At 60.6% G+C, this 24404-nt stretch overlaps 1 protein-coding gene across 5 annotated transcripts in view; it reads right to left on the bottom strand.

The window, feature by feature from the left end:
• Positions 1–22853, bottom strand: part of PLCG1 (phospholipase C gamma 1) — a 32933-nt gene extending 10080 nt beyond the window's left edge. For 3 of the 5 annotated variants that reach the window (XM_052650561.1, XM_052650563.1, XM_052650562.1), the window contains exons 1-12: positions 22616–22835; positions 4761–4913; positions 4585–4678; positions 4395–4442; positions 2208–2292; positions 2032–2115; positions 1710–1744; positions 1447–1519; positions 1255–1356; positions 1030–1148; positions 864–949; positions 647–767 (exon numbers count right to left, since the gene is read on the bottom strand). In XM_052650561.1, coding sequence (XP_052506521.1) covers positions 647–767; positions 864–949; positions 1030–1148; positions 1255–1356; positions 1447–1519; positions 1710–1744; positions 2032–2115; positions 2208–2292; positions 4395–4442; positions 4585–4678; positions 4761–4913; positions 22616–22832 — 1217 coding nt within the window. In that variant the 5' untranslated portion in view covers positions 22833–22835. Of the gene's footprint in view, positions 1–646; positions 768–863; positions 950–1029; positions 1149–1254; positions 1357–1446; positions 1520–1709; positions 1745–2031; positions 2116–2207; positions 2293–4394; positions 4443–4584; positions 4679–4760; positions 4914–22615 lie in introns of those variants that run through there. The other 2 variants (XM_052650564.1, XM_052650565.1) reach the window with 2 other exon arrangements.
• Between the last annotated feature and the right edge of the window lie 1551 nt (positions 22854–24404).

Below are 24404 nucleotides of genomic sequence, written 5' to 3'. Positions count from 1 at the left end.
TGTAACACAGGAGACCCCATGATTCCCAGGGGTCATGGCTCAGACCCTCCCAGAGTGAGGCGTCAGGGGCCTAGGGCCCAAGGTTCTCCCTAGAGGGGAGCTACCCCAGAGAAGAGGCGGAACTTATGGGTGCAGCAAAAACCCAGGCCAACTGGGACTGCCACAGACAGGCATCCCCAGACTTGGCTCCTTCATGGAGCTGCCCCGGCAGCAAGGAGGGACATCCTACACCCAGGTCAGGAGGGGTGACAAACAGCCCCCAAGTTTAGCTACTGGGGGCCCCTGGTGATCCCCTCAATGAGGTGGGAGAGGCTAGTGACCACGGTTTGGGGAAACAATAGGAACTGCAGAGTGAAACATGCGGAGCACAGATGATTCTCTGGGTTCTGACAGGAAAGGAGCTGGCAGGACAACAACCTCCCAGGCCCAGGGCTACAGGACTGATCTCTGAAGATGAAGAGCTTGAGTGTGTTCCACAGGCTGAGGAGCAGGGCCCACGGAGCAGGCAGGTGGGCCAAGGGTGCAGGAAGTGAGCAGCTCCGGCATCAAGGGCTCCAGCAGCTGGCAGGAGGTGGAAGGCAGGGCCGGGGCCTGGGGGGCTTTCACAGGGACCCAGGAGAGGTGGAGCCGAGCCCCGGCCGCTCACTCTGAGGCCACAAAGGCATGCTCCTTGATGGTGTGCAGGACGTCTGAGAACTTGATCTTGGTGGTCAGAGTGTGTCCGTGGTAAATGACTGGCATCCCGTCTGGGCCGTCCCAGCAGTCCACTGGGGAGCAAGGTGACAACAGTCAAGCGGGCAGGCTCCACCCCCCATCTCCCTGTCCACCCCGCCCCGGGCCCCCAGCCCCAGGCCCCCACGCACACTCGATGCAGCGGCAGCCCATCCGCAGGCAGCGAGCGTAGGCTTCCAGGGATGACTCGCTAGAGAACTGGTCCCCGGTCAGGTACCTAGACAGGGAGGCAGGGGGCGGGGAGTCAGGCAAGCCCCACCTCCCGGGGTCGGGCCACGGGCTGAGGGCGCCACTCACGTGTTGTGTGAGGAGGAGATCCAGTAGTGGGACAGGGGGTTGTTCATGGTGTCGGGGCACACTGCGTCTTGCTGTGAGTTCCATATGCTGTTCTCCTTGGAGAATAGGAAGGTGACGAACTACCCGGGAACAAATGTGGAGAGAACAGAAGATGAGCCCCTGCCTTGCACCACGGCACCGACTGGTACAGGAAGGGGGTCAGTCCAGAAGAAGGGCATGGCGGACCTCATCCAGGAAGAAGTAAGGCTCCTCAATCTCTCGCAAGGGGTCTCGGAGGAAGCTGAGCATGAACTCCTGCACCTGGAGCCGGTCCACCGCCCACAGCTCCTGATGGGGTGGGAGAGGGGGATGCATGAGAGGCCTCCAGCTGCTGGGGAGCCGGACCCCCACCAGCACCCCAGCCCAGCTGGGTCCTACCCCCTGGTGCTCGAGGAGGAACTGCTGGAACTCAGCAAGGGACACCCGGCACAGCTCCGGCCGCTCGCCCGCCCTGCAGGACAGAAAGGAAGCGCCCGGCGGCCGGCTGGCTAGCGCGGACCACGGACAGTGGGGGGGCCCTCAGAAGGCGGCGCCCAGAACGGTCCAGGAGGGTCCCCCACCCCCAACCATCCACGGGGAATCAACCAGGGGAGGGACATCGGGGCCTGGGGAGAAGCCCACCTCCCCACTTCAGACCAAACCTCAGGGCGCTGTCTTCCAGGAAGGGAAGGTCCATCTGCAGGAGACAAAACCAGGTCAGCGCAAGAACCCAGGGAGGCCCTGTGGGCAAGGAGCTCTCGGGAAGAAAGGCTGGGGCAACACAAAGGGGCAGGCCTCACAGGGAGAAGCACCGGAGGCACGGCACCCCACCGCCCCCAAGCAAGGCTGAGGCAAGCGGGGGGCGCGGGCACGGGTGGGGGCGCAGGCACGGGTGGGGGCGCGGGAGCAGGGCGTGAGCATGGAGTGTGGCAGAGCAGGGCGGGGGCGGGGCAGGGCGGGAGTGGGGTTGGGGGGCTCCTGCACCATCTTCTGGGCGCTGTACATGAGGCTGCGGTAGAGCTGAGCGAACTGCCCATAGGTGATGTCACTGGCGCGCGGCTCCAGGTCCTAGAGACAGAGCGGCACTGCTGCTCAGGGCCCGCTGGGGCTTGGGGCGGCTGCACTCCCCGCCCACCTGCAGCCAGCCCGCAGGCCCTCACCGTCAGCCGCTCCCGGAGGAAGCGCATGTTGGGGACCCGGTAGTTGACCTGGGACAGCATGTTCTTCAGGTCCTTGGCCGATATCCTGAGGAGACAGGGACACCGCCAGCGGCCTCAGCTCCACCTCTCACGACCTCTGACCTGCGGGCCGAGTCCACCTGCGGCTGGGCAGGTAAACACCACCACTCTGGGCCCTGCAGCTCTGACGGTGAGCCTGGCTCAGAGCCAGAGGTGACTGAGGGAAGGCCCTTCCTCTCCCGGGCCTCCAGGCACAGAGGGAGGCAGCCCCTGCGTGGCTCCCCGGGGCCCCTTCAGCCTCACTCTCAAACCCGGGTGCCATCACGGGCAAGCAGCTCGCAGGACTCCCCGCCCACTGCCCAGGGACTTGGGGCCTCCTCAGGGAGGAGAGGAAAACCCGTCTCAGCCAAGCACCAGCAGTGGTAAGAAGGCACGGTCCCAGGGTCTCACAGAAGTGCCCTGCCTTCCAAGGCAACCTGCCTAAGGATGGGGCAGAGGACCGTGCTTGGTCGGCCAGGCAACAGGAAGAAAAAGATGGCGACAGGGAGGCCTTCTCTCCTGGGAGGGGGTGGCATGGAAGGGAAGGCGGGCATGTCTCCCTCCCTCCCTGGCGGTCCTGCTCTCTTCCAGCCAGCGCTCGCCTGGCCTCCGTCATCCAGAAGGGGGCCGGCAGGGCCCTCCTGGGGTGGGTTAGGAAATCTGCTTCACCCAGCCCTCCTTCTGTGGGCTCCTTGTCACCAGCATCACACGCAGGTTGAAACCATTCCCCCTAAAACGCCGATCTGCCCTGCCTCCTCTGCAGTAGCTGCCCCTTCTCTGCCCCTCCTCACAGCAGTGCTTTGAAGGAGCCATCCAGGCTCCTCTCACTCCCCGGACCCCACATGCACTCCTCCACTGTCAGCCTTGAGGTCACTGACAGCTCTCAGTCGTCCCCACGTGACAAGGCGTGGCGCAGCTGACCAGTCCCTCCTCTCTGGGCTTCCAGGGCTCCGCCTCCTCCGGGTTTCCTGGGCTCCTCACTGCCCCAGGCCCCAGTGGACAAGCAGCCCAGGCTGGGATCGGCCACCAGCCCTCTTCTCTTTCCTTGCTGTGTTTGCCTGCAGGCGCCTCCAGCCTCCCAAACCCCCTGCGTGCTGTGCTCCTCAGGTCGCATCTCTGGCCCACTTTGTTCCCGAGCTCGTTCTACCCACCTGCCTGCTCAACACCTCTACCTGACCATCTACGGGCATCACGGGACTCACCCCCTCAAATGCGTCCCTCTCATAGCCTTCCCTATTTCAGTCAATGGCAACCCCACCTTTCTAGATGCGCAGACCAAAAAGCTTAATATAATCCTCAACTCTCCTTCATGCTCCAGAACTGATGTGTTAGCAAATTCCATTGAGCTCTATCTTCAAAACATAGCCCCGCCGAAATCCAACCCATTCCTAACACCCCCACTAACCATTGTCTTCACTGGGAGCATTGGAGCCACTTCCTAATAAGTGAGCTCTCCACCCACCCGCCGCCCTGTGCACTTGACCTCAGGTCACGTCACACTTCTCTTCAAAACCTTCCGTGGTGCCTGCCTCTCCCCCCGTCAGCGGTCCTCCTCATCCATCACCTGGCCTTTGTCCCACACTTCTGTGGCCCCTCTGGCTGTTACACCGTGGCCTCAAAGCCACGAGCTCCAAAAGGAAAAGGAAAGTGAAGTCGCTCAGTCGTATCTGACTCTTTGTGACCCCATGGACTGTAGCCTCCCAGACTCCTCTGTCCATGGGATTTTCCAGACAAGATACTGGAGTGGGTAGCCATTTCCTTCTCCAGGAGATCTTCCTGACCCAGGGATTGAACCCAGGTCTCCTGCATTGTAGGCACATGCTTTATTGTCTGAGCCACCAGAGAAGTCCTGAGTGAGCTCCAAGGCACCCCCCAAACACACTACAGCACACCCAGAGCTGGTTCTGCACACCTGCCTCTGCCCACAGTGGCGGTGCACATGGCTTACCGTCGCTGGCTTCCCCACCAGCTGGCACAGGCCCTCGGACAGCTGACTGCAGGAAGTGCCTGTACCAGAGGCCTGCCCACCCCTGGCCGTGCTGAGACAGGTCCTCCGGTTCTTGAAGTGGGGCCACTGTTCTGGTCGCCCCAACCCACCCTGCCGGGATAGGGCCCCAGCTCAGCACCTACCGGTCCTCACGGTTCCGGTCCACGGAGTAGAACTGCTTCCGCAGCCACCTGGTGGGAGAGAACGAGCCTGAAGTGAGGCCAGGCCTGGGGAGGAGACCAGCAGGCAGCTCGGGCGCAGAGGCCCGGGAGTCCCTGCCCTGCTCCCGAGGGCCCGGCGCCCTGACCTCACCCGTCAGGAGCGGGTTCTCACCTCTCAATCTGCAGGGGTGTGGCTGCCTGCAACGTGTCCTCCATCAGCCAAGTCAGGCCCTTGATCCACATGTTCACTTCGTCCTCAGACGTGGCTGTGAGCAGGGGGTAAAGAGCTGAGCCTGGGGCTGGGCTGCGCCCCCCAGCCTCCCACCTCCTCTAGCCCCTCAGCTCCACCTTGGAGGCTCAGGGTCTTCAGGCGGAATTCCATTCCGTACAGGATGACGAAGCAGTGGGACTGGTCTGGTCGAAAAGCAGGATCCTCTTGGTAGCGATCAAAGTCCCGTGAGGTCTTCCCTGGGCGGATCTCCTTGATTTCACGAATGTCAACTGGAAGGGCAGGGGAGAAGCCAAGGTCAGGCTCAGGCCTCCCAAGGTGAGCAGGGCTGCCTGGGCTCCCTGCTCGTTCCCACACTCTCTTCAGAGAAGACCACCGAAAGAGACGGCCCCTCGGGGGCACTCAAGACCACTCAGGCCCACTCGGGGAGGGAAGAGAGCTACGCTGAGTCTACAGGCAGAGCTCTGCTAAAAGCTGGGGGTCTGGGGGAACAGGGAGTTCTGTGCTGTGCACGCTGCCTCCCTGACAACACAGGTGGGTCACCCTGACCTGGAGAAAGCCGGACTCGAGAACAAGAAACGGGGACCTGCGGCTGCAAGTCTGTGAGGACCATTTCCTGACACAAAAGTGCACCAACTGAATCGTGAAGTCCCAAGGTTCCTGCTGGGGAGGGGCAGGCCCAAACGGGTCTCAGAGTCCAAGGCGGGGAGCAGGCACTGGGCCAACAGACCTGGTGCAACCCCAACGACCCCCCTCCCAAACATCCCCGAGCAAGTCCCAGCAAGAGCAGGGCTGCCCACAGATGGCTCCCACCCTGGCCACCCAGCTCAGACCAGGGAAGCACCAAATCCGAGCAGCAGACAAACTGCCTCAGCCACTAACTCAGACCATGCCGAGTGCCTCCTTTAACTTCCCTCCATCTGGGTTTTACCATCTCTAGAGCAAAGAGCTTGACTGAATTCCTCCAGAAGGCAGGGTGGTAGAAGAAACCTGTGTGGACTCGGGGGTGGGCCTGCCAGGACTAGACTCCCAGCTCCAGCTCACCTTAGCTGCGTGACCTCGGCACAGGAACAACCACTCTGACCCCTCTGTGTCCCCGTGAAGGCAGGTGGTGGATGGCGGCACCAGCAGGGGTTGCTGAGTTCCCAAGTCCAACAGCCCGGAGAGCCCAGCCCTGTAGGTGGCATGTGGTGGGCGCTCACTCAAGCCTCCCTCCAGCTCCCTGATGGGTCTTGGGGGTCTGCGGTTGGAGCAGGTGCAAAGGCGGTGACCCCAGGCCTGGAGAGGGCATGGCTGCACAGTCCCCAGGCTGGGACCCTAAGCAGACGACAGACTTCCCAGGCCAGATGAAGACACAGATTCAGGGAGGTCAAAAGAGGGAAGCCTGGCGTAGCCGCCAGAAATGACTGCATGCTCCCTTGGCTCCGGAGCCTCTTCAGATGCTCTCGACCCAGACTGGCCCGGAAGACCTGGAGCCAGAAGCGTTGCCAGCACGCTGCCGGGCCCACCTCTCCCACGAGCCCTCCTGGCCCAAGCACACACCACCCTGGCTGGAAAGTTCTGAGAGGCCCAGTCCCTCTAGCCACAGCCGTGCCCCATCTATCCCCTCACCTCAGACAGTGGCCTCACTCTGGCCCGTGCCCAGCCCCCGCTATAGCACTGCTGGTCCAACCCCTACTCCATGCCCTCAGCAACCCCGGGGCCTGGTCCTCCAGCTGGAAGCCCCTGCTTTCCTGTCGGCCCTCCAGTTCTCACCACCCAGCCATCCTTCCCAAGCCCCTGAATCTGTGTAGACATTATTCTGATCCTCCCAAGGTGGCTCATGAGGGAGAACCCACTGCTCCTTCAGCCTTCAGGGACTTTGTGATGGGGTTCAGTGCCCTACCGCTCGCCCACCTTCTCTGCTCCATCCCAACCCAGCTGGACTGAGGCCAAGAGCAGTCACGTTTCCTGTCCATCCCTTCACCTTGGTCCCCAGCCAGGGACGGTCCACCTCCCAGACGCCATTCTCTGCCACCAGAGATCCACTCTGGAAACAGCCCCTGCAGTAACCGTTACGGGCGCTTGTGTGCGTTCTTCATCTTTCCCAGGGCCAGCAAGGCCATCCACAGCTTGCTGAACGACTGAACAAACAAGGGAAAAGCAGGCACCCCAACAGGGGGAAGGGCAGCAAAAACAGGAGTGGAGTTCTTAAAATAAAGAGTTATGCTCAGGTGAAAACAGGGGGCAGGGAGGGAGACTGAGTCAGAGACCCAGCCTGAAGAGACAGGGCTCCCAGGACGGGAGGAAGAGCTGAACACGGGAAATGCCCAGATCAGAAACTACAGAATAACCACAAACCCTGCCCTGAGACAGAAGCCAGCGTGCCTTTCCGGTGCAGGGCTGCTGCCGTGCTCCCCACCCCTCACACAGGCACACAACCTCACACGCAGCGCACACAGGCCAACAAGGTCTCGCGGCCCACAGTCTGGGCCCTCCTGCGCAGCTGCCCACCAGTCACTAGAGGCAGTTAGTCTACGACGTGGCTACCGCCCAGCGGGCAACCACAGGGCCTGCAGCTGGGCGGCCGCCGCGGTGCCCCCACACAACACACTGCCAGCAGGTCCTGGGTGACTCTGCGGCCTGCCCCGTGCTCCGGGATACATCCACTGTGACAGACTGGCAGCAGAGAACGCTCCCGCCCGGGACGGGACCAGGCAGGCAGAGCGCAGCCCCAGGCCAGGTGCCCGCATCTCCCAGGCTCCCACTGCCCACACCCTGCACTTGCCCTCACTAGAGCTGTCGGCCTGGGCCCGATGCCCTTCAAAGCTATCGAGCCAACCGCAGGCTGGAAGGACGAGACATGGGGGAGAGGCTCTACCAGGTTCTTAAAAGCTGCATCCTGTGTGACCTCTGGCCTCACCCCCAACCCCCACACTCTGCCTCACCCCTGACCTCTGCCTCCCAGAATAAATACAGCAGGGTCCTCTCCCTGAGAGCCAGGGACGGCCACCAAGCCCGGGGTGGGGGGTGTGACTCCCTGGGACATGCGTGGCCTCTGTCCTAGTCTCAGGGAGGGGATAGGAGCCCCCCCCCCCCCCGACACAGTCTGGGTAAGACCTGAAGCAGGACATGACAGCAGGAAGAGAGACTCTCCCAGGACTTGGGAGCTGGGGGCAGGGAGGGCAGGTGGGGAGGCAGGAGACCCAGGACCCAGCACTCATCCCCTCACACAACCTCAGTGAACAACATTCAAGGAATGTGGGGAGAAGAAAGGCTGGCCGCGCCGGGAGGTCCTGGCCAGGCTGGAGGTGGGGACTCTGAGGATAAGGGCAGGCTCCCACACCCAGGGCCTGAAGCCAGGCTGGGCTGGCGTCCTGCAGGAGGGAGCGTGGCTTTCATTTATGATGAAGACCCACCCCCAAGCTCACCCACCCCCAAGAGGGGCCTGGAGCTGCACCGGCACAACCCAACCACCTCAGCCCGTCAGAAGCCACAGCGAGCGCTCCTCTGGGGACCAGGTGTCCGAGGCCCACGCAGAGGCTCCCAGGCTTCAGGAACAGCGTGGGCCTCACCATTCCAAGCAAGGCCATGGTAGACAGTGACAAGATTAGCTGCCTGGGCAGGGAGGGGGTCTTGGTCCCTGGCATTTAACCGCCCACAAACTCTCATGAAGAAATAAGAGCAGCCCTCCTTGAGAGGCTCTGGGCTAATGGGGGATCACCCGCGCCCGGGCCAAGGACTGGCCTCACATGCCAGGCCACCTCCCCCGACTCCTTCAGCCAGCCTGCTCTGACCACCCTCTCTGAAGGCTGCCCGGGCCCGGCAGAGGAGAACCACACAGGGCTTGCCCTCGAGTTGTGTGGCCCCAGGCAGTAGACGCTCTTCTGCCCTCAGTTTCCTCACTGGTGAACTGGGGATTCCTCCCACCTCACAGGGTTGCACAAGGGCCCTGCCAGGAGCCACCAGTCCCAGGAAGTCTGACAGCCCCTCCTATGTGCCTAGGGTCACCGACACGGGGCCCACGTGAGTCAGTGGCAGGGGAGACAAAGCGCTGGCAGTGAACCCGAGCCTGGGCAGGGTGAAGCTGGCCCACCACTGCCTGGGCCCAAGGAACAGAATCCAACAGCCATTTCCCCAGCTCCGAATGCGGTCTCACAGGGATGGGGCACCGTGAGGGAAGACAGGGACTCGTGGAGCCTCCGAGTTCACATCTGGGCACATGTTCTAAGCCAGAGAACGCGTGCCCGGCCGGCTGCAGCCACAGCCCCACACCACCCCCACCGTGCCTATGGTGAGGGACCAGAACAGGACACTGACAGCTCTGAAATCACAAAGGCCAAGTTTCAAATCCTGTTTCCAAGCATACAGCTCGGGCCTAGAGCGAGTCTGCCTCTTCTCGGGTGGCGTGGGGATAAACTGAAGGCCTCAGTGAGGGGTGGGCCTGCCACAAACCCTTCACATGCAGACAGAGGACTACACAAACAGGAAGCTGAGTTCGCTAGGAAGGGACATGAGGACACGCTGAAAACTAAACCCCCAAATGACGACGATCTGGTCAAGAAAGCCACCACCACAGAACGAAAACGGAAATTTCTGGACATGAAAGATGCATTCGCTGAAACATTTCTCTTAAGAGCATTTTCCCTTTGAAAAGTACATAAGTAAATTGGTAGAAACTGCAAAAGACACTAAGTGTAGAAAAAATGCATGTAGGACTTCCCTGGTGGTCAAGTGGTTAAGAAGCCACCTGCCAACGCAGGGGATACCGGTTCAATTACTGGTCTGGGAAGATACAGCATGGAGCAACAAGCCCGCGTGCTCTGCACCTGGAGAAACCGCTGCTCGTCACAACTAGAGAAAGCCCAAGTGGCAACGAAGACCCAGCACAGCCAATGAGTAAATAATACCAATTTTTAAAAATGCACGTGAATATATTTTACAACCTAAAATAACAAAGTCATGATAAACGTGAAAAGTTTTTTTTAATCTAGAAAACTTGACAGAGGTGAGCATTACCAGGACAGGTCCCTCCCCCTGGGGTTGGCACTGGCCCTGCCTGTGGGATGTGGATGCTCAGCCCCACAGGCACCTGAGGAAGGTGTGCAAGGCCCAGCAGCACCCCTCAACAGGGCCCAAGTCGGGTCAAGGTCACGAGACCCAGAGACCCCCATCCCACCTCAGCTCCGAGCACGCCTCTGACCTCTGAGCCCCTGCATGTGCCAGGCCCACCTTTTCACCTAAGTTTCCATCATGCCTGGTCCAGCAGCATATTTGGTTCTCCCTATTCTGGTCACACTGTCTGGTGCCTCCTTGGTGTCAAGGTCATTGATCTGTTGAGTTCCACAAGGGAAAAAACCACACTTGCCTATTCCCAGGTCCCTGAGGAGGCCTCAACATGCTGAGTGAGTGCTTAGAAGTGGGAATGAACACGAGAGTTAGACACCAGAGCTAATTATCTAAGAGGCCACAGATGCTCAAAGATGCTATCAGGGATGACTTCCTGGAAGAGGTGTTGCAGTGGGGTAACAAAGGCTGAGGCGCTACAACAAATATGCAAGCACAGTGGTCAGTGAGGTGACCATGCAGACAGGAGAAAGAACAGCCCCAGTGGGGGTAGGACCCTGCCCCTGGGGGCCAGAGCAATCTGCAAACACTGGGAGATTCCTGTACAAAGGTTCCTGTGGTGGGAACCCTGGGAAGCTAATGGTGCTTTGGGGAAAACAAAAGAGAACAGGCAGGGCTCCCTGAGCACCATGCCCTGCTTGGCTCTATGCCAAGGCCACCAGGAGACTGAAAAGAGCGGGTCCCAGGCGCCAGGAGAGTTGCACAGATCTTCCCAGAAATGACCTGTCATCGCTCACGCCTTCTCCACATACATGGCCAGGTTGTTCCCAGCCCCCACCCCCCAAGTCAGTGGCCTCCTGCACCCCCCTCCAAAGAACACCACACCGGGGGCCCAGGGGCACAAATGGAGTTGAGCTCTGGTCCCCAGAGGACGAAAGGGAAGCGCCCTGCCAGCCAGCTGATTTTCGGCCGGCACCTCTGCTGCCCATCCCAAGGAGCCAGCGACAGAGGGGCTCTGCACCCCAGGGTGCCTGGAGCTTCACGGCTCAGGAGAAGGACCGAGGTGGCCAAAGAGAAGACAAGACAACCAGGACACAGATGGGACAGGAATCTGCTGGGCCTGGGACGGCCAGCAATTTCCACATCAGCTGCCTGCTCCCCAAGGACCAGGAGTGAGGATCCTCACCCTGCCCCCGACCCCTGCTTTTCCAGCAGAAGTCAGGAGCAGCTCCCAGGGAGAAAGGTGAGAGCCCGAGGGGTGGGTAGCTCTCGGCCTCTATTTCACAGAGGACCAGGATCCAAACTCGGAGACCCAGGGTCACAGGTCAGGCAACAAACGGAAGGTGTGGCTGGGCTTTATCCGCTTTCCTTCCTGGTACAGCAGCACCTGCAGACCAGACAGCAGGGGAGAGAGGACTAGACCCCTCTCAGGAGATGACCCCCACTCATCTCAGAGGTGGGAACAGCACGCCAGGGAAGCCCCAGCAGAACCCTGGACTGCAAGGTCCACCCTAGGCAGGGCTCGGCATCTGCTCCTGGCAGAGTTTTGCCCATTATCCTTCCCCAGACACTTGACAGATAAGAGCAGGAAAAGACCATTCAGAGAGCCGAATGGGGGTCTGTGGACCCTCCTACATGGGACCCTGCCCCCTCCATGCAACTGCTTCAGTCACAGCTGTAAAGGATCCTTGCCAGATTGGGAAACGCCTGGAGTCTAGATTCTAGGTGAATCTCCTCTTTGGAGCAATGAGGAAACGGGAGGCTCCCAGGAGTCTTGTCACAGTCACGTGGTAGTTCACAGCAGAATGGGGACCCTCTACCCAGCAGCAGCCACCCCGACACTGGGATTGCAGAGGAGAAGCAGGGCCATCCCAGTAAACCCTCATACTATCCAGGCAGGCAGCCCTCTTCCCTAGGATGAGAGATGAATCCCACTCATCTCAGAGGTGGGAACAGCACGCCTGGGCCCCAAAGGAAGGAAGGGCAAGGGGCCCCCACCCAGGGAACTCAAAGCCAGGAGAGAGGTGAGTAGCTATCTACCGGGCTTATTCCCTCCTTCCATCACCCAGATCAAACATGCACCAAACCTCCACCAACTCCAGGTCAGGCCCCAGGGTGGGTCCTGGGTAAACAGAGATCAGTAAGGCACTGGAGTTCCTGCCGCTGAGAAAGTCAGAAGGCCCCTGCCCAGTGGAGGAAACAGATGGGGAAGCAGATAACTAGGAGGGCCTACAAAGGATGGAACAGGGAGGTGTCGGTGGCGCCGGGAGCCAGGGAAAGTGAGCAGCTGGACTCGGGAGTCTCGGACCACTCTGTCCACAGAAGGCAGGTTGGGAGGACCAGCCCGCCCAGGTTCTCCAGCACGAAAGCCAAGGCATCAAATGTTTGGGGAAAAGGACATTCAGAGTTTGGTGGATGAGAGGGGAGGGACGGCTGGCCAGGAACATCACAGGGGGACAAGTGCAGCAGGGGCTTGCCTCAACTTCTCTGCCCAGGCCCACAGGACTCCCCAGGCAGCCCCTTGCACGCTGACCTCTGTCCCCTCTACAGGCTGATGCTGCCCAAGTTCTTTCTAGATGGCCTGTGTGTGCCAGGCTCCCCAGTCAGCGTCACGCAGGCCCATAGCTTTCACTGCCAATCACAGACAACTCACAGACACAGCCCTACTCTAGTCCCTGACTGTAAGCTTTCAGACCCTTCAAGCTAACTGCCTACTTGCCTTCTCTGCCTGTTCACCTCAAAGTCACACGTGCATGTGTTCTGTCGCTCTGCCGTGTCCGACTCTGTGAGCCCATGGGCTATCTGTCCATGAGATTCTCCAGGCAAGAATACTGGAATGGACTGCCATTTCCTTCTCCAGATCTTCCTGACCCAGCGATCGAACTCACATCTCCTGGGTCTCCTGCACTGCAGGGGGACTCTTTACCACTAGCGCCACCTGGGAAGCACATACCTCAGTCAACCCCTCACCAAAACCAGGCCTCCTGCCACACCTCTTGCCAGTTAACAGCTTCACCTCCAAAGAGGTGCCTAAACTAGACTCCGCACACTCTCACCACTCTCCAATCTAATCCTTGAACAAGCCCTACTGGCTTTATTTATATTAACGACCACGTTTACCAAGGACCTAGGTGAGTGAGAACCATGTGTATTTTAAGGCTCTGACTACCTTCTCCATTGGAGCATAAGGTCCTTGACGCCGTGAACCAAATGTCCCAGTGCCTAGCAGGGAATGGACTGCGTTAGGAGAAGAAAGAAAAAATCTGGGGCCTGCCCCCCACCCCCAAAAGGAAGTGAGAGGGTCCTCTGGCTGGGGGCTGAAAAGGGGCTACGGTGAGGGCGGGGAATGGCGGAGGCCTTCCCCTGTGGAGCTCATTGACCCATGCTGCTTCCCCGCCTTTCTGGTTTCTGTATTACTGCCAGCACAGGCCCTTCTCTCCACGGGGGGACATGTGGGGCCAGCCCTTAAATCCCCAACAAGGTCAACCTTGAACGTCCCGGTTGGAGACACTCTGAACAATGGAAAGGGTCATTACGTCACAGGCCTGCTCACTCGGATGCTCTCCTCTGCCCACTGACCCGCTCTCCCAGTTCAGACCCGCTGGCCCGGCCTCGCCTCAGGATTGGGCCACTCCCTCTGGGCCACAGCAGCCCAAGCCCGGCCACTCACCTGTCCTCCCTTTGCTTCCGGGGGAGCTGAGGCCCTGCAAGGTCACACCACATAGGACACTGCCCCCTCCAAGGTGAGAGGGAACACCCACTCCCCGTCTCCCTGGGAAGACCCGCTCAGATTCTTCAAAATCAACCCCCTTGCTGAGAGGGGTGGCTACCCTGGGACCTCCCGTTCCTGGTTTTAATTCCCTACTTCCACCGTCTTAAGACAGCTCCCGCCTTGTCTCCTCAGCACAGACAGCTGTCTCCCAGCCTCCTGCCCTGGCCTGTAGGGCCGCACCCTTCCACCGGGGGCCAGTCCTCAGGCCGAGGACCCAGACGCCATCAGGGACAAGCCTGGGTCAGGGGTTCCCACTGGAGGGAACTCTCTATTTCACTGCTGGCCTCAACAGGCCCGAGTGACCCCTGAGAGAGCTACCTATGCAACCTGTTCTAACCCCCATCGTGGACATGCTCAGAGCTCCCAAGAAGGGCCACAGTCCCAGCTAGGAGCTGACGAGCGAACACAGGTGTGTTACCCTCTTACTGTGTTAGGGTTGGCACAGGAGAGCTACCACCTAACAGTTGGATGACAAATGGGGGCACGTGGTCTGCAGAGCCCCACAGAGGGTCTCGTCAGCCCCTGCCCCTGCCGCTCCCCAACCTCCCAACTGACCTCCTGCCCTGGAGTAGGCGGGGAAGACGACTCTGGGACCTGTGCCCAGCCCCTCCCCTCCTTCCTAGGGTTAGTCACTCAGGAACCCCGGCCCACACTCTCCAGGCCTGAGGCTGAAGTCACTCATCCCATGGCGTTAGAATTCACCCACCACACACCCACAGCCAGAGGCCCAGGATGGTCAATGCCCTACTCCCCCCACGGGCAAGGCCACGCCAAGGACACTGTGAACCAGGTTGGGGGGGGGGGGCACACCTCTTAAAGCACCACTTCCCTCAGGACATTTCAGCTCAGCCATATCCCCAGGTGTCCAGGAAAACAGGAAGCCAGCCCCAACACGCATGGCCCGCCCCTGCTGAGTTAGAATTAGAGCTCACACAAACAAGTGGTCAAACGTGCCCAGGCCCAAGCCCTCACCAGTCTGGTCGGGTGGAGCTTCAGTCAGACCGCCACTCCTCACTGAGCCCACGCCTTGACCCTCCAGCCAACGCCAGCCTGCCAGCCAGCAGGGGGAGTGACCCACAAGGGCAGGCTGATGCTGTCTGGAGCCCCAAGCTCAGCCGACAGCACTGGGCGCAACCGTCTCCTGCTGGCCCAGGGCTCTCATGGTTTTCCGCACGCTCCAAACTGCAAGCTTCCCAGGATCAAGGAACGGGTCACCTTCTCTCCTTGCCTCCTAACCCCAGGCTGCTCGGTGCCAGGCCTGGCTCGGCAAGGAAGATGCCAGTCCTGCAAAAGAAAGCTTTACCCCATTCACTCTGCATCCTGAGTCTTGCTGAAGCCAGGGCCACCGGCCAACACCGGGAAGGGCCCGGAAGGAAGCGCAGAGCCTATACAAAGCCTACATGTGGGCTATAAAAAGGAGCCCTCCCTGCTTCCCCCAGGACGGCCCTTCCAGGGGGTGCCGAGGGGTGGCAGGGAGAGCTAGGACTTGTGCTGGGCACTCAGCCACTGCAGCCTCTCAAAGGCGAGCCGAGCACCGCCTCGAAAGGCACTGGGTGCACGAGAAGAGGGAGGCCATCTAGAGCAGAGGCAGGAAGGCGAGCGGGGACTCTGAGCCACACCCCCGAGGCCTCGGCCTCCCCCAAAGCGACCACCTGCAGCATCCGTGCGGCCGGGTCCCCTCCCACGTCTTTCCTCCCCTCTGGGGCCAAGGGCACCGTCTCTAGGCGGCCTCGGGCCCACTCCCTCTGGAGACCCAGCATACTCAGCCGTGAAGGGCGGCCCTAAAACCCTGGGCCGATGGCAGGAAGCTGTGGCGGCGTGAGCAGGGACACGTGTGTTGGGGTGAAGGAGGAGATACAATCAGGCGAGGGCACAGCTGCAATGTCTCGGAGCCGGAACACCAAGTTCCCTGTTTCCGAGACCCCAGCGCAGGCCACCTCTTGACCCCCACAGGCTGCAATCTACCTGCCACAACCGTGGGGCCACCCTTCCTGTGCCCCGTGCCTATGTGTCAGGAGTTAACTCCCCCCGGCCTCCTTCTCCAACCCCCTCGGGCCTCATGTGCCCGAGATGTTCCGGCTTTGCATTCGGGGCCGACTCGGCGCCACTGAGAACCCTCTGCACAAACACAGGCGCACATGACCTACACGGGGGAGAGCCACGGCCGCTGTCAGCCACGGGGATGGACACGGCACACCCGCCCCTGCAGACCCACGGAGCCGCCCTGGCTTGCATCCCTCTCAGCGCCCAGACCTCTCGTCATTTTTCCTTTCTGGCAGTGGGAGCCTCGTCCCCTACGTTTACCGTCAGCCTCCACGGCACGTGGCACACCAGTGAATGCCAGCGTCCCGTCGGGGGCACAAGCAGTGTCTCACCTGCTCATGTGCCACAGGGGCCCAAGAAAGCTGTTTTCGGGCCTTTTTTTTTTTTTTAAAAGGAAAGGGTAGCTATGGTGACATGGAAAGCACACAACGCTGGAGATGCAGCCTCAGTGAACAGGTCAGAGGCGGGAGCGACCATGTCCGGCTCGGTGTGCTCCGAACATGGGAACGAAGACCACGCTCAACGTGGGATGAGCACAGGAACCCACGGACGAGGGCACACGCTTCAGCTTGTCGTTGGGTCCCGCAGAGGCCCTTCTCAGAGCACCTCGAGCACGAAGCCCCAGGCTCCCACTTCTCTGGCAGGGGCTCAGGGCAGCTGTCATCATAACCCAGGGAGAGCAAGTCAGAGCACAGGTCTCCGGTTACCCCACACACACAGCAGAGGGGACCGCGTCTCGATGGGGGCACTGCAGAGGGAGCCTGAGTCTCTCAAGGGAACCACTGAGTCCAGCACTCCAGACCGAAGCCCAGGCTGGCCGAACAGCGCATGTGGCCAAGGGGCGGAGGAGAAATCAGACAGCCCCATCCACGTAAATAAAAACCCTGTTCTTCTACAACACCCACCTGTCACCTGCCCCAGAGTGGAGGGATCAACTGAACACTGCAAAGGGAATCGGGAATTCCAGCCCTGGTCTCAGCACCACCATGAACTTGCTGGGTGACCTTCGCCTTGGGGCCTTGGTTTCCTCCTCTGGAAGGGGGAGCCTGGCATCCCTGCCTCTCTGCGGGAGGTGTGGTGGGGTTTTAACACCCCATGGATGAGAAAATGCTCCATGAACCAATGCACTACTCAAATACCCAATTTTTCTCCTGCCTGTGACCTCTGTGAACAGACTGAGGGAGGGAACAAAGAAGTAAGAAACAGACTTCCAGCCCCTGGCTGTCGGAGTGGCCTCGAGGCCAGCGTGGTGGTGGGAAGAACCGGAGCTCTGTGGTTAGCTACGGTGAAGGCAAAGGAAACCAAGAGCCGTTAAGCACCCACGAGGGCCCCGTGCTGTACTCACTGGCAGGTGCCACCTCTCTCTCTCAGACGGACCTCACCTGACCACTGTCAGCAGGCGGCTCTGTGAGGGGGAAATGACTTTGACAGCTGAAGATCAGTTTCAGGTGCCTGGTATCCAAAGGCACAGAAGGGCTGAGACTCTCACCCAAATCTCACTGATTCTGGCCCCAGCTGCTGGGGACCACTCCTCACCCTGGGCTAGGCCTGGAGTCTTCTCACCTGTTACCAGGCTCCTTTCAGAGATTTCCCCCTGGGGAAGCTCGAGCACTCCCCGGCCCACTTCTCCTGGGACTCCCCTCAAAGTCCCCACTGACTTCTGCAGTTCCAAGAGCAGGACCGGCAGTGGGGGAAGTCTCCTGTCCCCTAGAATCAGGCCTTTGCTACAGCAGGCCTCACCTCTTCCCTCCAGCGCTAGCTCTCACTGACCTCTTTGAAGCCACATCAGAGAAAAGGGCAGAATAGGAAGAGACACCATGAGTTAATAGAGACCAACACGGATAGTGACAGGAGAGGCAAAAACAGGCCCTAGCACAATGAGGTGCCGGCGTTAAAGCCTTTCCTGGCAGTCAGGGGTCTCCCAAAAATGGACTCGGATACCATTTATCAAGGCGAAGTTCTCAGAAACAGACTAATCTGATGTGTTCGTGTGATACCGAAGCAGCTGCTCCTAGTCAGCTGCCCTGACACCCTGCAAAAGCCAGGGGTGGCAAACAGCCCCGATGACAAGAAAGAGGGGCTAAGTGGCCTCCTGGTCCCCACATCAAAGTACGTGGCAGCCAGCCCCCTCGACACCACATGGACATTTGTTCCCTTCCACTAACGGGTCCTTTTGGGCCACTTAATCTTCACTTTCCTCCTCGTCAGGGTTCCCACGTGTGAAGCACTTACACGCTACACTCGATGCCAAGCCCCTTACACATTCTCAACAAATCCTCACAAAACCCTTACGAGAAAAATGTGTTTGTTACTATCCCTCTTTTAGAGATGAGAGAAAGTCACATGCCCAAGGTCACAGAGCAAGTGAGCTGCACAGCAGGATTTTAACCCAGGCAGTGCAGCGCTCAGAGCCCCAGTGCTCAGCCACTACGGCTCCTCTGCCTCCAGACACCACCCCACGCCTCCATCACCGCTCATCCGCCTGCCCGCTAGGAGACAAGGCGTGCCGTGCTCATCCGCTCTCTCCCGCAGCGGCTCCCGGGTCCCCCTCCTCAACCTCTCAACCTCAACATCCCGCTTCAGCCTCTGGTGACAGCTCTGCTACAGGACAGAGCACGACCCATGAGGCTTGGCATGCCACGGCCCTCCCTATGCTGCCCCCTAACCCACCCTGTGCAGTGGTCCTCGGGGCTTCACCCAGGGCACAGGCAAGGTCCCCAACCACTCAGGCCCGTTCACCAGCCACCTCCCCTACGAAGCCCTCCTGGTTCTCTCCTCTAGATCCCCCGCTTGCTGGGCAGAGCTCATTCCTCTGCACACAGGAAGCTCTGGGCACGGACCTTTATTATGGTATGGAACACGTGGGGTTTTAATTACATGTCCCCACACCTGCCTCTTCCAAGCGTTGTTCTTCAACAGCCCAGTCCAGGTCTTGTTCATCTTTTGAACTCTCAGTGCCTAGTACTGGGCAAACAGGAGGTGTTCAACACAGTATCTATTGAGCAAGCAAATGCCCCTCATTCCAAGGGGCGACCCAAAACAAGCCAGCGGCCAAGCTCTCTAACTGATGACTCCAGCCTGTGCATTTGTGTACGTATGTGCGGGCCCCGGCGCACACACAGGGGAGAAGTTGGAGGTGCTGGGGGTCCCCCGCGTGGTGTGTTCAGCTCTCCCAGGCACAGCAAACCCCATCCCTAAGTTCAGAGGGAAGACAAAGCCCCAGCTGCACAGGGGGCCTGGCCAGGCTGGCCTGGAAACCCACACATCAGGGCAAGCCTTGGGGGCTGAGGAAACACCGAGAGCTCTGACTTCCCCTGGAAAAACTATAGTCAGACAGGAAACACACAGGCGAGGATGGTGAGCTGTGGAGATCCGGACACGTGCTCTTACCCCTCTCCCACGGGGACCAACCCGGCAGGCAGCAAAGGAAAATCCCCGACGACACAGGCCCACCCTTCCTGGGCTCAGCCTTCAGAGCTGACCCTGAGGTCTGTCTCCTGCACGGTCTGACAGCCACAGGGGCCAGGCCTCAGACTGCGGGGCCCTGTGTTGCCTCCCCCACGAGCCTGCCTGCCTTGTCCGGGGAGTTTGCTTTCTTCTGCCACCCCCAGCATCAAAGGGAGCAGAACTGTCACCACCATTGTACACTTCAGTTTCCCTGAAGGCAAGGACCTATTCTGATTCACCACCTAAAGAGGCCTGGTGTCTAAAAGGGTATCGATTGCAGAAACAAAGATGGAAACCCGGGGCTGCAATTCCCGACGTGCTGGCCCCCCGTGGATTCACCACCCGAGCCACTGTGCCCACAGCGACCCCTGACTGAACATGTCAACCCGGAAGGCACCAGAAGTGTGGAGCCACAGCTGAGGAAGGCCGGGGCTGTCCGTCAGGTACAGTCTGAACAGGAAGGTTTCTCTTCAGAAGATCAATGAAGACCCCAGGACTGAGGCCTGAGGCCACTCAGAGCACAACCCCAGGGCATAGAGTGCCCTTGGGATTGGCCGGCCAGCACCTGCCGGGGGGCTGGGTCCCACTGAGGCTGTCACGTGGCAGCACAGTGCGCTCCCTGCGTTTCCATTTCCTTGTCTGTGAAGTGGGGTGGCACTCCAGACCACCCCCTGGGGCCCTTTAGCGGATCTGCCAAGAAAACATGATGACAAGTCTCTGTAGCACTCAGCAGGAAGTCTGTAACTGCTTTGTACTCATTTATGTCAGTATCTGTAACACAAAAAGCCAAACACAGACCTGGTTCCTGTCACACCACCGTGACAACCAGTACCAACCCCACCCCTTTTAAACCAAACTCCCACCCGCGACGTGAGCCCCTGCTGGCCCCATTTCACAAGAGGAGGATAAAGAGAGAGGGCGCGGAGTCAGGCCAGAATGAGGTCCTCGCCGTGAGCACCGTGTACGTTCACTGAACCCCATCTCGTTGCAGGGCCACGGATACCCTGAGAGTCCCACAAGTGTCTCGCTCTTTGGCCAGGTTACAGACACTGTGTGGTACCCTGGCAGGGTCAGCAGGAAAAGGCCAGGCATCTGACACCTGGGCAAGAGGCCAGGTGGCAAGGGGCCCTGCTGGCACTCCAAACTTCCTCAGAACCTACAGAGGCGGCTGCAGGGATCAGAACCCAGCAATGAGGTGCACCCACAAACAGGCGGCTCTGGGGCAGCTTCAGTGGAAGGCTCCGTCAGCAAGGCCTGAACTGCACACCAGTGTCCACCAGGCTTCTCACCCAGACTCCTTCAATCCCGGGCTCCAATTTATCAATGGGCCAGGGCCCCTTCTACCTCCTCTGCCCAGGCTCCAGGCAGCCCTCTCAAATCCCAGCTGTCACTGAATTTGCACCCCTCTGACGGACCCACCCACAGGGTCTGCGGTTATCAGGTACTTGGCATTCCTGCCTCCAGCCCCCAAGACCTGAGACCTGGTGGACTAGCCCCTTGCCTCTCCACACCCCTTCCTTCTGTACAGGCCCCAACTTACAAACAAGAGAGTCACCCGCCCAGGAGATAGATGTGCAAGTCTCCTCAAGACAACTCCATACCCTGCTCTACGTGGTAGGGGGGTGACTAGTAGTTGGGTCGGGGCAAAACAAAACCATTTCCTCCCTTTTCCGGGTAGTGATCTCAGTGAAATGTGAGCTAGGTCCCTGTGCTCCTCCCTTCCTGCTCCCTCACCCTTCTGTGCAGCCACACAGTCCCAGTCTAAGAGTGACAGTCATAGTCTATTACCGTTGTCATGAAAAACAGCTTACATTTATTAAACATTTAGAATGTATCCAGCAGCACAGGAGTTGAAGGCAAGGTTGGATTTGAAGCCCACGTATATTGTTTTACATTAATCCTCTCCTTTATCCCCCTAGAATAACCCCATTTGGTGGAGATATTATTACTCCCACTTCACAGATGGTGACACTAAGGCTCAGAGAACTAGCTGGCTGGGGGCGATACACAACTAATACATACGGGCTTCAAACCCAACCTTGCCTTCAACCGCTGGGCTGCACTTCAACTGCCTGCTGGTCCCATGCACGGTGTGAAACACAGCCTCTCAGCCAGGAGAAGTCTACCTGGGAACCTCAGCCAGCTGCTACCAATTCAGGAGAGCCCGGGGAATCCACAGACACATGGAAGGGCCATGCCTGGAGTCTGACGCTGGGGTGATGTCCCTCCAGTCCTCTGCAGGATCTGTCCTTCCTCCACTCTGGAATCCAGCCTCTCAAATCATCTAACATTTTCTCCTGCAGGCTTCCCGGGCCCGAGGAGGGGTCACAGAGGAAGGTGGCTGTTGTGTGGAAGTTCAGCAGCTGTGTGAGATCTGGAGTGTGTGGCTGAGGATGGCTGTCTCACCACAAGACCTTCCTTCCTCCGCGTCTCCTCAGTCATCTACACGCAGGTACGCCATACCCAAGGTCTGGAAGACCTTCTCTTGGGGGGTGTCACTTCCTGAACCCTCTTCCTCTACACAGTCCTAATTCTGAGCCTGGCTCTAACTCCAGTCTCGGGGTGGGGGTGGGGGTAGAGGGGGTTCTTGCAGGAAGCAACCCACAGCCTGGGGTTGCAGACACATCATCTCACACTTGGAGGCGGGAGAATGGAGGGCAGAGCTGGGGGGCCCATCCGGCCACAGCACAGGCACGCACTCAGTGGAATCACTCTCTGAAGGATCTGGGGTTTTTCAAAATCCCCCAACACACTCTTTCGCAGAAGCAGCCAAGGTCAGGTCTGGGACAGCAAAGAGGCAGGAAATAGTAGCCGCTCCTGGCTCCCTCCAGCCACAGGACGCAGGACACAAAGAGCTGGACCCCAATTTGGCTGCGTCCTCTTGAAGAGTACCTGACACGAAGCAGCGAGGCTGGGCTTTCTGGGGCCAAGCTCTGGAGAATGTGCTTCCAAAGGACAAGGGGAAGGCTGGCCTCTTTCCCTGCCCTGGCTTTGGGAGTCTGCCCACGCACACAGACCTCCAAAATTCAGCTTCAGGACAAAAGAAGCGGCGGGAAAAACATCCACTGCCTCCTCTCGGGCTTTTCCAAACCAAACAAGACCACCTTCCTCCCTGGCCCCAAGAGAGAGATGAGTAGGCCCGGCTCCGCTCCAAAACCAGCCCTACGCCAACAGCTGCCTAAGTTCTACTTGGGGAACCCAAAGGTTCCTTTGTAAGTAGGAGCCCGGCCGTGAGGCCCAGAGGTGCACCAGATTGCTCTTTTTGGAAAAACGGTGCATCTGGTCTGGCCTCCGGTTCCGCGGCTGCCGGGGAGAGGACACTGCCTCGGCCGACACCGCTCCCGGGGTGTCGGGGGACCCGACGCCGGCCCCGCTGGTCTCCAACTCGCTAGGATTTTTAGGCCTCTGGGCAAAGCGCCTGGAACACTCCCCCCCTTGCTGGGGGAGGGGGTGTCCTGTCAGGTGACTGAGGACCCGGATGCCCCCCGCCCCCGGTGACCACCCTGGCCGAGGCGGGGGCGGGGCCCGAAAGTTTGCCCGAGTCTCTCCAGCGGCGGCCCCCGGGCGCGCGCGAGCCGGGGCGCAGACCCCGCGCCGCCCGAGCGCGCGCGCCCGCGCAGCAGGCCCGGGGAGCCGGGGGTGTGCAGCGAGGGGGAGCGCACTTACTGGCCCCCTCGATCTTGTCGGCGCCTCGGCTCCACGTGATCTGCCGCGTCTCCAGCTTGACCTGGAAGGTCTTCCGCTCGGGCCGCTGCGACTTCTTGGAGTAGAACAAAGTCATGACGGTGCCCACCTCGAGGCTGCGGCAGAGGTGCACCACCTCGGCGTCCGAGGGCGCGCCGGGCCCGCAGCCGTTGGCGCAGGGGGACGCGGCGCCCGCCATGGCTCGGGTGCCGGGGGCGGGGGCGGCGGCGGCGGCGGCGGCGCAGGCCCAGCGGGAGCGAGCGGGCGGCGGCGGCGGCGGCGGCGCAGACGGCGGGCGAGCGGACCCCGGCGGCGGCGGCTCCTGCGGGCGGAGACGGGGCGGGGCCTGAGCGTGGGCGGGGCGGCCCTGCAGGCCCCGCCCCGGCCCGCGCGCCGGGAACAAAGGCGCCCGCGCGCCCGTGCGCCCGTGGGGAGGACCCCCGCCCGCCGCGCCTGCGCCCCGAGACCCCCCCGGGCAGGCCCCGCGTCAGGGCACGCGCGCGCGCGCCGCCCGCAGTCCGCCAGCCGGGCCCACGGCCCCGCGGGGTCTCTTCGCGCCGCCCCGGACACAGCCCGGCTGCCACGGCCGGTCCCGTCACGCGCGGCAGCCTCGCGCCGGCCCGGCCGTCTGTCGCGCGCGCACAGGCGGCTGCCCAGCCCACAGTCCCGCACAGGCCCGGCCGCGGCGGCTCCTTCCGAAGCCCGCTAGCGGGGCGACGCCCGCGCGGCCACCGGGAAAAGAAGTGCAGGCCTGGAGCGCCTCCCGGGGCCCGCCGGTCAAACCCGGTACCTGGGAGGGCTGCCCGGCTGAGGGAACCAGGCCAGGCCGGGCCGCCTTAGACCGGCGGCGGCGGCGGCGGCGGCGGCGGCGGCGGCGGAGGAGGCGAGTCCTCCGCGCGCCCTCTCCAGGGCGGGGCGGGGGCGGGGCCACCCGGTGATTGGTCGGCAGGCTCTGACGGACAGTCTGCGTGTCCCGCCTCTCCCCCCTCCCTTCCCCGGGCAGCCGGGGGCGGCCCCGCCGGCAGCGCCTGCGACCGTCGGACCCACGATCTTCCCGGCCCTGCGGCCGAAGTGGCCTCGCGGGTGTGTGTGGGGAGTCCCGTTATTCGGAGTAGCCCACAGGCCTGAGCATCCCCTGCGAGCCCTCCAGTGGTCTTGGCCTGGCCATACACTTCGCACCCCCACGCCGCGAGTATCCACGCGACTAGGATGGGGACTCAGGCCCTACGGCTCCGCACCATTCCTGCAAATGCTCTCCCGAGCTTTGGTTTTCCCGGGCCGACTCTATCCTTGTTTTCCTCCTCGGTCTCTGGCCGCTGCCTTTCGACACCTCAGCAACTTCTCTTCCTCCGGGGTGGGTCCTGAGTCAGTTCCCAAGGCGGCCTGACCCTTCTCTCGGCGTCACTACCCCCTGCCCCCTGCCAAATTCAGGCACCCGAGCGCCGAAGCTCTATCCCTCCCTGCATCCCGTTACCTGTTCCACGACCCCACGTAGCACAGACATCTCACATCTCTCTTCAAATTGCTTCTCCCATGGTCTTCAGTTTCTCAGAACATGCCTCTGGTAAGGTGCCCGGGCTAAAACCGATGGAGACAGCCTTGGTTCCTCTCTCTCCCTCAACCCCACAGCACTCCGTCAAGTCTCATTCCGTCTGCCGTCCCATGTCTCCGCTCTGCCCACAACCTCAAGGCCCATCTTCTCTCATCCAGACTATTTACCCTCCTTGGTTTTGCCTGCATGTATTTCCTATGCTCTAGTTTGTTTGTTTTT

This window comes from Budorcas taxicolor, chromosome 13 (genome assembly GCF_023091745.1).
Source record: "Budorcas taxicolor isolate Tak-1 chromosome 13, Takin1.1, whole genome shotgun sequence".
Lineage (NCBI taxonomy): Eukaryota > Metazoa > Chordata > Mammalia > Artiodactyla > Bovidae > Budorcas > Budorcas taxicolor.
Note: the sequence above shows the minus strand (reverse complement) of the source record. Positions and strands in the feature narration are given on the sequence as shown.